The sequence below is a fragment of the Haliotis rufescens genome, unplaced genomic scaffold, assembly GCF_023055435.1.
Source record: "Haliotis rufescens isolate VD_foot unplaced genomic scaffold, xgHalRufe1.0.p SCAF_10, whole genome shotgun sequence".
Classification (NCBI taxonomy): Eukaryota; Metazoa; Mollusca; class Gastropoda; order Lepetellida; family Haliotidae; genus Haliotis; species Haliotis rufescens.
Window position 1 is genome coordinate 28,808,903 of NW_025963780.1, and position 13,581 is coordinate 28,822,483.

The 13,581-nt window shown below is 42.1% G+C and overlaps 1 protein-coding gene across 1 annotated transcript in view; it reads right to left on the bottom strand.

The window, feature by feature from the left end:
• Positions 1-4,460: 4,460 nt before the first annotated feature.
• The window catches only part of LOC124135055, a 135,118-nt gene continuing 125,997 nt past the window's right edge, over positions 4,461-13,581 (bottom strand). Inside the window, exons 4-8 of the mRNA XM_046500233.2 lie at positions 12,876-12,947; positions 11,142-11,199; positions 10,066-10,207; positions 7,689-7,944; positions 4,461-6,638 (exon numbers count right to left, since the gene is read on the bottom strand). Coding sequence (XP_046356189.2) covers positions 6,481-6,638; positions 7,689-7,944; positions 10,066-10,207; positions 11,142-11,199; positions 12,876-12,947 — 686 coding nt within the window. The 3' untranslated portion in view covers positions 4,461-6,480. The remainder of the gene's footprint in view (positions 6,639-7,688; positions 7,945-10,065; positions 10,208-11,141; positions 11,200-12,875; positions 12,948-13,581) is intronic.

Below are 13,581 nucleotides of genomic sequence, written 5' to 3' on the forward strand. Positions count from 1 at the left end.
TCCACTGGTTCCAGCATAAATATGAAAATATAACATATGACACGTATAACTGTTCTGGGCCTTGGGGCGATGTGTTCGTGGGGTTCATCCCCCCACCCCCAGGCTGGAAGTGAGGAACACTGGTGTATGAGTACATGGCGACACACCCGCCACCTTTCACGAGGTTTCATTCCACTTAATGTTTAGGGAAACATTTACAAACATAATTGACACAATAGTGAGTGAGTGTGGTTTATACGCCGTTTTCAGCAATATGCCACCAATATCACGGCGGGGGACACCAGAAATTGGCTTCACTCATTGTACCTGGATGGTATTCGTCAATTCGTCCTTCAGTTTGGACGTTATGACGTCATCATCTCCGCCTTGGACAAGGATCAGACAGAACTTGATTTACCATAAGATTTAGTGACACAATTGGAGTAGAGTGAGTGAGTATTGTTTTACGCAACAGAAATGGGCTTCACACATTGTAACCATGTCGGGAATCGAACCCGGGCATTCGCAAACGCTTTAACCACTAGGCTACCCAACCGCCCCTATTGACACAATAAGGCGACATGTTATTTTTCCTGTTTCCATTTAATGATCGGTTATCAACAAAACAAGAAATAATATAAAAAGGTTTTGTTTTAGCCCCTGTCCGGTTAATTCAGAATCCGGATAAGGTAGCCGTTAAGAAATACAACACTACAATAAAACGTAACTGTGTATTTGTTCACAAAATAGCAAATCAAATGCACGGGATACTGACAAGATTTACTCAAAATTGGCATTACATATTTTTTCTAATAGAGATATTCGAAACGGAAATTTATTTTCATCTTTATTTGAATGTACTCAAGCTAATTTGTTTGTAGACAACCCGCTAACTATAACAAACAGCAACGTCGCACTCAGGAGCAGGTCTAAAAGTGAGGACTTCTTATTTAAAACCCGATGTACCTTACATGTATCTCAAATCGAACATCTATATTTGTTTCTGTTTTATTTGACTGATATTATTAAATAAATATTGTTTTACGACGATATCAGAAATATTCTAGTAATATCATTACGGGCTACAATTCGCTTCAAACAGTGTTGGGAATCGAACCAGGGTCTTCGACGTGGCGAGGGAACACCTTAACCGCTAAAGGGACTCTAAATATAGTATGACTTGTTGGTGGAATGACCCCTTTATAATTTTTCGCTTGAATAAAGAGCATTCTATACGAACGATATTACGTTGGAAAAGTAAGCAGAGTTGCACCCCCTGCTGACGACCGGATTTTATTTCTCTGTGAAGCTTTTTTCAATGTCTGCTGATCAAGGGCCGGTTCCACAAAGCGATGTTAGCGTTAAGACTATTGTAATTCCTATACTTTAAGGTTTGACTCAAAGGTTTTTAGATTTCTGTACCGCATACACCAGTGTTGGGCACTATCAGCCTGCGACAATTCCACCGGAGAGGCCAAGGCGGACAGATGGACGAATAAGGCATGACAACATACGCAACACGCCACGAAGGACATCCTCGGCTCACAGGGGCATAATTAGTACTAATTGTGACGAAGCGGTTTACATCTTTTCCGAATATATATATCCATAAGAACAGATAAGCACTTCGTCATTTATTGTAACTATTTGTGTTTTGTCTATATTGGATGGCTGAAAAATTACAGCAAATGTATCAGATGAGCTGCGCTGGTTTTAATTACATTACCCTTGTGTGCAGAGGATGACAATATTAAACTGTACAAATGTCTATCTGATGTAAAAAATCAAATATCGAAAAACTGTACCTTACAAGACTACACCCAAATAGAGAATTATGATAAAAACATTAAATTTCATGTAAAGACAATTCATATAAAATTATCGCAAATGAACACGGAAGGAAGCATTTAAAGTGAAACCCCTTTATTCCGGACCCCTTTTAAAACTGGAACCTCATTATACCGGAAATCTCGCTATACCGGTCGATTACTGCTGGGAACGCTTACATGTACATCAAGTGACATTACTCCGTAACCATGACTCTTTAATACATACATTTGTTAATAGGGACGATTTCAGTTGGAACGAGTGTCCGAATTAACGGGGTTTCACTGTACATAGATTGGCATTTCAATATATATCTGTCAGTCTTCATAGGCGAAATATACACGGGTGTCTGGGGCTCGTAGCGCACAACCATTTTAGCAAAAAAATGTCTTCAAGACGAATACAAACACGTCAATGTCATGAACTCTTCAAATATATCATGTAGTTACTGATTCCAAGACCGCCTCCGTGGTCAAGTGGATAGAGCTCGAAAAGCGAAAGGTCCGGGGTTCGATCCCCGGCCGAGACAAAACAAGAGAGGTAAGAAAATGGTACTTGTTGTTACCCTGCCTGACATTCGGCATTAAAGGGATAAAACAAGGAACGGTCGGCTCGGAGACAGTATACTGTGTCTGATTGGGGTATTCATGTTAAACTGCGGCATGGCATCTCAGTTGGCTAGCACTATAAATCGGCATCAGTCCGGACTAGTACAAGCAGCCACATACACACGCGTATGCACGTCGCTATATAAGTGAAATAATCTTGGACATGACGTTAAACCCAAATTTCACGTTAAAAGATGGTACTTGTTGTTACCCTGACTGGTCGGCTCGGAGTCAGTATACTGTGTCTGATTGGGGTATTCATGTTAAACTGAGGGATGGCAACTCAGTGGGATAGCAATATACCACTAGCATTATACCGACCGAGCACAAGCAGCCACCCACACACGTGAATGCACGTCGCTGTACTAGTGCTATAATCTTGAACGCGGATCTAAACCCCATTTAGGGGGCACGGGTGGCCCAGTCGTCTAAGGCACCGCGATTCGCTGTGCAGAGTTGCGTCCCTTAGGCACGCCAGAAACCTATGATTGTGGGTTCGAATCCCGGTTCGCCCCGATTATGTTTCTAGGTTTGTCAGCACCATACCCGTGCTCGTGGGTTTCACCGAAGTGGTAAACGTCTGAGACCTGCATCACTTCGGGCTTTCCTCCCACATTAAGCTGAGACGCCGTGATATGACTGGAATACTGTTAAAAAGCGGCGTTAAACCCAACTCACTCACTCACTCTAAACCCCATTTAACCTCACCCATTTTTTCCAGGAGCATCACGTGCTGACTAACACATTAAGTTGATTTATGAACTAAATAAAGATGTTTGATGACTCAGAAAGAACATATGTACAGCAAAACCCCGTTTAACCGAACACTATCGTTCCCATTCAAATCGTTCAGATGATCACAATTCCGGATAAACGAATCGTTGGTACGGGGAAGTCCCTTACACAGTACATGTTCTCAGCTGTTATCGCCTGGCACGTGCGAAGTCTGGGTAAACGAGGTTCCTTATATATGATTCAAGAGTTAATTAGGTGTTCAGCTGGGTACTGTTCTCAACGTGAGAATCTCCTCTCCCTCGACCATAAACTGCGCAAGGAAAAACTTGCGTTGATATTCTTTTTCCCAAAATTAATTTGGGAAAGATGGATTCCGATAGTGGTACGTTCTTATGTGTTTTAAAGGCCTCTATAAGGCTGTACGTTGTTTTTCTTAGTTCACGGATCTGCCGAACTTAAAAATGGAATTTCTGAAAAAAAGTATAACCAGAAACCAGTTTTTTTTTGTAACACCGACTGTCAAGATCGATTTGCCAATAAATAAATGACAAAAAATGCCACTGTCATATTTTACATTTATAATTTAGGACCTAAACCAGGTCATTATTTAATTATTTTACCACCTACCGACCCAAATCGAACTTTAAATCGATTACAAGAAACCTGTACGCTTATTTGTTTTACCTATCGACCAAATATTTCACTAACAAAACTTTCAAATCCGTAAACAAAGAAAATATACCAGGTCCGGCCGAACCAGATTCTTTTGTCATTTGCTTTCTGGCTTTTCTGCACTGATGTTATGCTTTCATAGTTAGACAATGTTTTGGAGACAACAATAACTTGTTCGTTTGTTTGTTGTTTAACGCGGCACTCAGCAAGATTCCAGCTATATGACGGCGGTCTGTAAATAATCGAGTCTGGATCAGACAATCCTGTGATTGACATGAGCATTGAATTCGCAATTGGGATATGATGACATGCATCAATATCTTATACCACTCTTACATGCACATGTAGCAAGGGTATTACTCCAGTCTGGATGTCTATGAACCCCTGCTCAAAATTTAAATATACAATAACTGTATTACTTTTGCAATAGGGACATTCTAAGAGGCATAAAAGAGGATTTATCATCCAAAACTGGCTCCCACAGGAGATATCGCTTGGGTGAGATCAAGCGATATCTACACTGCAATGAAATTGCATCACAATGCTTTGAAGTGCATTGTGACGTCACTGGTTACCATGACGTCACAATCAAATGACATCACTAATGGCTCTGCTACTGAAGCTGTTAGCAGTATCTTTTACACTTAAGACACTGCTTATTACTGTCTAATAACTGTAAAAGTGGAAGAATGATGTTGGATGATACGTAAAATCTCACCCTCATGTTTTTTTATATGAAATACATCAAAACTCGTTGATAGAAGTGGAACAAAATCCTCGGCAAGCCTCAGAGTTTTCCCACTTTTATCAACTCGTGTTGATATATTTGATATCAAAAGACACTCGGGTGAGATTCTCTATTTGTGTCTTATTGGTAGACATCAAGCGCTGATTCCAAGCGCTGCTTAATCTTAAAGCGAAGCTTACCTTCATGTACAATATTAGCGTCACTAGGTTTCTCTACAATGAAGATAGAACTAGTCGTTTTGCAGAGAGGGATTCCATTGTGACTTAATTAGGACTTCTGCCTTTGGGTGTCGCTCGATATCTTTCGCTAAGTAGGGGTTTCATTAAAAACTAATATATACATCACATTCTCTACAGTTAACAAAATAAAAAGATCTTGACAATATCTGGTTGGTTGGTATGTTGTTTAACGCCGCACTAAGCAATATTCCAGCTATATGACGGCGGTCTGTAAATAATCGAGTCTCAGACAATCCAGTGATAAATATCATCAGCATCGATCCACACAATTGTGATCGATGGCATGCATCAACGAAGTCAGCAAGCCTGACCACCCGATCCCGTTAGTCTGCCATCTGTAAATGAAAATGCTGATGGCAACTACATCGTTGACGGCCAGATGGCGTTTAGGAACAGCTTCACACAACTTGGCAAATCATCCCCGTTGCATGATGTCTCACTTTTTACTGATCTATTAACTTGTGTGACGTCATTTAGTTGTTATATGACGTCATTTAGTTGTTATATGACGTCATTTAGTTGTTATATGACGTCATTTACTTATATCGTGTGTCGTCATTTACATGTTTGGTGATTGATTTGCTTGTTGCGTGATGCCATGTATTTGTTGCCTGGTGGATTTTCTGAAAAAACATGAATAATTAGCTCGTCTCGTGACTGCGTCATAATGGCGTCAAATGTCATTTTCTCAAAAAACCGAAAAAACCCCGGTAAAGAATCTACATAGAAACATCACTTACAAATAAAAAAGGTTGACATCTATTTCCATCCATCTTAGACTGCAACTTCTACAAATCCGCTCAAAGAAGCGTATACCGTGATTGCTACAAGACGGATGCCCAGTCTCTCTAAACACGGACTGGAAACAGACTCGCGCAAACCCATGCCGCGGACACTGGCGCATCATGTAAATCTATATTGATTTCTTGAACGTATGCTATCTCCATCACTGATGGGTTCACTGAAGCATTTGGTTTTAAAACCCGTGTCCTTGGCACGCTGAGGAAGAAAAACAAATCAAGAACGCTGGATTAGCGCAAACAGTCAGCCATGATGCAATTATCCCCACTGAAATAAAAGAGATCCAAACCACAATGCGAAGCTCGCAAGATGCTTCTTGGAGCTTGAGCTAGATCTCAAAACAGTAGCAGGCTTTGGGGGCAATTACGTTTCAACATTCGTATATATGTTTCTCGTGAAACCGGTATCAAGGTATTCAATGGGTATTTGGTAAGGATATATTTGCCTTGGACTCTGCACGTTGAAGAATGTATGCTGTGTGACGCGACCGATCAGTTTGTTTATCTTGTGGCATCACATCGACCAAAATGTTCTTCTAATAGGCAACATAGCAGAGTCGGTGTTATGAATGATTCAGTTAGGAAGATCAACTGAGATATAAAACGTGTAAATATAGTTTTTAGATACGTTAATCGTCATTTTCAATATGTGAATATTGGAGAAGATTTACTTTAATTCATCCCCGTTCCGTTGTTTCTTAACGTCACGTTTTAACTTTTTTTGTTGAAAACCGACATTATCACCAAACACCCGGCCGGACTTTATCAAAAACACCCGATCTCGTCCGAAAGATTAAATTCCGCTGAGCAGGCAGAAATCAGGCGGGAGAAAATTAGAGGCAGATAGGTGGAGAGCTGAAGGCGTGATCTCGTCAGGAAACAGCAAGACGAGAGAACACGAGACACAGGAGGCCTATGGAATAAAGATGGCGGCTGCTGGTTGAAGATGTGAACTTGTTGGTTGTCATGAGCATGGTGATTTTCTCGTCCGAAGTGAAGGGAGTTTTATCATGTTGAAGCATTACTCCACCTGGAAAAATAAAGTTACTTAAAATGGCAATGCCCCAAACAGGTGACGTTTAGAGTGTCTACCCATGTTTGAAAGTACGAAAAGTTTGACACACACGCACGCACGCACGCACGCACACGCACGCACGCAAGCACGCACGCAAGCACGCACGCACGCATACACACCCCACTCTTACCCCTCCAACCGGAAGGTTAGTGGTCCGATTCCCTGTCCGCGTCATACTTATAGACGTTGCTTGCTGTCACAATGCCTCGGTCTCGGCATTAGAGGGACAATACAAGGACTGGTCGGTATAACGTGTCTGAGTAGGGTATCATGTTAAACTGCGGCAAAGTATTTCAGTGGGCTAGCACTGTAAAAAACGGCATTAGTCCGGACACACATACCTCTCTGCCACCCTCCCACCTGAATGCACGTTGGTTGATAAGTGAAATAGTTTTGAACGAGACGTTAAACCCGGTTTCACACTGACACCATCAATGGTAATTTAACATACTGGCAACTTAACACACATCCCGCGTGCTACCAACATACAGAACATAAGAATTGCCATGTTTTACTTGAGCCCAAGTTTTGTTTGTGGTTTAACGCCGCACGCAGCAATATTCATGCTATTTGACGGCGGTCTGTAAATAATCGAGTCTGGACCAGACAATCCAGTGATTGATATCATGTGCATCGATCCACGCAATTGGGATACGATGACATGTATCAACCAAGTCAGCGAGCCTGACCACCCGATCCCGTTAGTCGCCTCTTATCACAAGTATAGTCGCCTTTAACGGCAAGCATGGGTTGCTGAAGACCTATTCTACCCCGGATGGTCACGGGTCATTGAGCCCAAGTGCATTTCCCTCACTACAATCTTTTTTTTTAACTATACCTTTAAAGAAAAATAGAACACAGGAATACATATTAGAAACAGAAAGAATAATATAAATGAATTTAAAACAAACAAATACAAAAACATAAATGAATGAACAAATTGCTCTCAAGTGATCTCAGTTGTTTACAAACTGCTCCACAAGAAGAACAACGGTAAGAACTTACTACTTCCGACCGAGCCACGCGCATAAAGCTGAAACCAGTCGTTTGAAAAATCCAGGTTGTTCCTCTTGTTGACCTTCAAGAGCCGTGTGACCCGGCAGTAAATATAACCGTCCTTGTACTGCCAGTGTTTCAAGGTCAAGGCGCTGGGCTTTGGCTCCGGGGCAGCGTGTGCGACAATGTTCGTGAGCGAGGCCACCTGGATGGTATTCGTTAATTCGTCCTTCAGTTTGCACGCTATGACGTCATCATCTCCGCCCTGAACAAGGATGATACAGAAATTGATTTATCATAAGATTTAGTGACACAATTAGAGTAGAGTGAGTATTGTTTTACGCCGCCTTAAGCAATATTCCAGCAATACCCACGGTGGTGACAACAGAAATGGGCTTCATACATTCTACCCATATGGGGAATCGAACCCAGGTCTTCGGCGTCACGAGAGAACACTTCAACCACTAGGCTACCCAACCTCCCCTTGACAATGCGAGGTTTTAAAACTCAGCTTATAAGGATAAACTTAAGACGCAAAATCAATTTCAGTAAATCCATCTGAATGGTATTTGTTACCACCCTCCCTGTAATCATAAATAGAACACGCGAACGACATTCATTCTGAAGTTTAATAATGTATATAAGGAAATTGACTGGACGAGTTCATTATCCCATTGGTGAACATTTTCTGCCTCCTTACTTTTGAGTCGGCGGGATGAAATAGTTATTATGGAAGTGAACCCCTTGAACTTTAAAACCTGTGAATTTGACTAAATTGAAATTGGGAAAAAAAAATGTACCGCACGCTTTCAAATGATGAATAAAACGCCTGGCCTATTTGATTTTTCTCTGATTTGAGTGAATGAGTAGGATTTTACTCCGCTTTTGGCAACATTTCAGCATATCACGTCTGGAACACCAGAAAAGGGCTTCACACATTGTACCCATATGGGGAATCGAACCAGGGTCTTCGGCGTGACGAGCGAACGCTTTAACCACTTGGCTAACCTACCGCCTCCTCTGATTTGGGGGTGGGCTTTCTGCAAGTAGGCCCTGGATCTTTACGGGGAGAGTCAACCCGGATTCTAACACGGATCTCCATTTTAAACCGGATCTTCACGCCTGGATACGTCAGCTGGTCGTTGATGGACATTTCAAGATGTACCTCACGTGTGTATCTTAAGTCCCTGTTTCTTAAAATAAGATGGGCCGCGGATGGCCGAGTGGCAATTCGATGTGCAGAGTTGCACGCCAGAAACCAATGATTCTGGGTTCGAATCCCGATTCTCCCCGATTGTGTTTCTAGCTTTGTCAGCACAATACCGCCTCGTAGGTTTCACCACAGCTGTAAACGTCTCAGACCTGCATCACTTCAGGCTTTCGACTGACAGGAAGCTGACACGCCGTGGTATAACTGGAATACTGTTAAAAGCGGCTTTTAACCCAATCTCATTAAAATCAGATCTTAGTTCTTGCTACAGCTAAACAAAGATCTGAGGACATCCCATTACGGGTCACGTTAGACCGACCTTGCGCGAACTTTTACCGACCAATGGAATGACCAATCTGAAGGCAGCTTTCTCGTGCTTTACGGCACTAATTTCAAATTGGCGACTACGCTTCGAAATATATTTTGACAAATTTTCGATTACAAATTTGAAACTTAAACAAAAGAACATCCTGGAATGGTTAATAGATGGTCTAGATTGTATGGATTCAGTCGTTAAACCCGTAACTAATCGAAAATTTTCGAGGTTGCATGATTAGAAATCACATTCCGACTGTCACTTTCATAATCTTTCATAAGCGATGCTCTGATTTGGTCGGATGAAAGGTCGTTCTGACGTGACCCCTAATGGGATGTCTTCAGATCTTTGTTTAGCGGTAGCGAGAACTGAGGTCTGATATTAATGAGATTGCTTTAAACCCAACTCACTCACTCAAATTAAAGTTTCTGTGTAGTGAGAGTGAGTGAGTGAGTGAGTGAGTGAGTGAGTGAGTGAAAACTGTCGGGCCCTGACCATGCAGTACTCTTGAAAATTCTTTTCTTGAACAATATTTAAAAACAAAACCCACTCAAAACCAGGCCTCGCTTGAATCTTTGAATCGAACCAGGAACATCGAACTACACAATATTGCAGTACTGTAGTATTGTCCATTATATGTTACCTCCGGGTGTCAGGATACTATGACCACGGGTTGGAAACCCAGATCGCTCTTAGTTTGTCAGCCCCGTACTTGTTTTACCTGAGTAGTAACATTAAATACCTGCATCACCTCCCGTGTAACCTCCCACAGTAAGCTGACACGCCTTGATATATCTGAAATACTGTTCAAAGCGGCGATAAACCCAACTCACCCACACGTCACATTCAACCCTTCTTACCATTTTTGCGTCCGATGAGAACCCGACGGCCACCCAGCCCTTGCTCTTCCCGCTCAATTCCAGGTCCACCCGATCCGAGTTCATCACGTGATATGACAGGAAGTAATCGCAGGTCATGTGATCACAACCAGAAGAACCATATCTGAATTGCAACATTGGTTTTTAATAAGAATCCGATCTTAAAGGAAATTGCAATTCGTGAACAAAACGTGTGGCTTGTGATAGGTGATGGGTTCTGAAATACTCCCGAAATTATATTTTTCAAAACTAAGGATAAAAAATTTAGATCTTCGAATTCGACAGCAGGGGTGGTGATAAAAAGGCATGGCTAGTATACATGTTGCTTCAAATATATCTTGTTAAGCACCACATGCAATATAGTACAGACCAAGCGTACCAGTGTTTGAAAGCATGAGATCCTCAAGCATGAGATACGAGGAGCTATGGGATGCTTAAAGCTGTTCTGTCCCGCAATCAACAGATGGAGACATACATGGGGTACTAGGGATCTATTCTGCCCCGGAATCAACACAGAGAAAAAATTCTAATTATGGGCTAATTTACGCCGATTCTGCCCCGGTGCCCCGGTGCATGGGGTGCTGGAGACAATCATGGGGTGCTGGAGACAATCATAGGATGCTGGAGACAATCATGGGGTGCTGGAGACAATCATAGGATGCTGGAGACAATCATGGGGTGCTGGAGACAATCATGGGGTGCTGGAGACAATCGCGGGGTGCTGGAGACTATCATGGGGTGCTGGAGACAATCATGGGGTGCTGGAGACTATCATTGGGTGCTGGAGACTATCACGGGGTGCTGGAGACAATCATGGGATGCTGGAGACAATCACGGGGTGCTGTAGACAATCATAGGATGCTGGAGACAATCATGGGTCGCTGGAGACAATCACGGGGTGCTGGAGACAATTATGGGGTGCTGGAGACATAATCATTCCCGGAAAGACTTACACAAATCAATATGGCCGACCAATGGCGTCCGTCAACAAATTATAATACTCTCGGTGTTTACAGTTTACCGTTTACAGCAAGTATCTGCAGTCGCTGACAACGTACCTGACACACGTCCGGTTCTTCCCACACTGGCTGAGCGGGAAAGGAGAAACGGAAGTATCTGAAAACAATATGTTTTGGAATGGAAACATCGATTTTCGTATTCGTTCTAAAATGGAAACGAATTTTCATCTACATGTATATGCAACAACTGACACTGTTGTCCGGGGGGCACGGATGGCCCAGTCATCAAGGACGAAGCAGTTCGCCCCGATTATGTTTCTAGGTCTGTCAGCACCATACCGGTGCTCGTGGGTTTCACCGAAGTGGTAAACGTCTGAGACCTGCATCACTTCGGGCTTTCCTCCCACATTAAGCTGACACGCCATGATACAACTGGAATACTGTTAAAAACGGCGTTAAACCCAACTCACTCACTCACTCACTCACTTTCATGAAGTGATGCAGGTCCCAGACGTTTACCACTTCGGTGAAACCCACGAGCACAGGTATGGTGCTGACAAACCTAGAAACATAATCGGGGCGAACCGGGATTCGAACCCACACTCATAGGTTTCTGGCTTGCTCAAGGGACGCAACTCTGCACAGCGCCTTAGACGACTTTGCCACCCGTGCCACCTCACATATGAGAAGGGTCGACTGTTTATGACTACAGGATCAAATAGGATAGGGATTCGCAACTTATCAAACCAAAGGGCTGGCAGCTTAGGGGTATCAAAAAGAAGGATCGTGTATCAAATGTGAGAAGGATCAACAGCTTATCAAATAGGATAGGGATTGGCAACTTATCAAATAGAAGGGGTGATAGTTTAGGGTATCAAACGGTTGGATTGGCAGCTAAGGGGTATCAAATAGATGGATTGGCAGCTAAGGAGTATCAAATAGATGGATTGGCAGTTTAGGAGTATCAAATAGATGGATTGGCAGCTAAGGGGTATCAAATAGATGGATGAGCAGCTAAGGAGTATCAAATAGATGGATTGGCAGTTTAGGAGTATCAAATAGATGGATTGGCAGCTAAGGGGTATCAAATAGATGGATGAGCAGCTAAGGGGTATCAAATAGATGGATTGGCATTTTAGGAGTATCAAACAGAGGGAATGGCAAGGTATGGATGGATGGAGTTTAAGAGTATCAAATAGCAGAATGAACGACAAGTGAGGAATATCGAATGGGTCATCTATACAGTCTACACATTTATTCATTTATTTATTATTTGTTCTACGTGTAGTCTACACTCATGAAGGCAGTCGGGGTACTGTTGACCTATATGTAAATCACCATACAATAAACTACGTTTATAACGAACTGACGGATATAATGAACTTTTTGGGTCCCGACCATTTGTTGTATATATGCTGTATGTATGCTTATAACGAACTACGGTTATTACGAACTAAGATTAGTGGTCCCCTCGAGTTCGTTTTAACCGTAGTCTACCGTATTAAGTTCCACGTATAACATTTAACATGTACCATCATCTCCTACTTATATACATATTGAACATCATAATTTGCCTACGAATACTTTTATTTACACCATCGTGCGATTGGTGAGAACAAGAATGCTAAATTTAAATCGATATTTTCTCTCAATTAATTTTGGAAATTATCAAAATATCACATGTGTCCAAATTTAAGTTACCCCCAAAGAAATTCGAAAGAAAAAAGACAATTAAACATTACGCGAGCTGATATCCTTTAGACATAACCTGGTACACATATAAAATATATTATATATTATATGCTAATAATGGTTGTATGGAAACAGACGTACCGTCAGACGCTGGTTCGGGTTTTGGTTGCGCATCTCGTCGTGCCCGGTGATGCCTGTGCTTGGTCTGTGGGGCTATTAAGTAAAGACAGAATTAGATTGACCAAGTCATCCTGTATCCAGTACTGTTCGACCCGTGTGATTATCACTGCATTATACAGACAAAACTGTGAAACCTGTGTCACGGAAACATGTTAGGGGTCACTATCACTAGGCTTGAGGGGTACGTAGGAAGATTAAAGTAGTGTGCGTGTGTGTGAGACAAGGGTAAGAATGACAAAGGTAAGAGAGAGAGAGAGAGAGAGAGAGAGAGAGAGAGAGAGAGAGAGAGAGAGAGAGAGAGAGAGAGAGAGAGAGGGAGAGAGATTAATAGGCCATGAGTAAGACTTGGTTTGCTTGATCACTGGGGGCTTGTTAATTCTTACTGCCTCATGAATAAAGATGCACCCTATGTTATAGTCAGTGGCCATGTGACATATCTCATATCAATGCAGTCAATTGGATGCAAGAGGAAGAATCTTAAGAACAGGATGGAACTCTTGTGAGAGGTCTTTCCTTAAATGTTACCCATTGGTAACGCAAATTTACTGTAAATAAGTAATAGTTTCAAACATAACATAATGAGATCGTTACCGTTCAAGATAATGTAAGATCCAATGTTTTTTTACCAAAGCCAATATTTCATATATAAGTCGTGTGCTTTAATGTG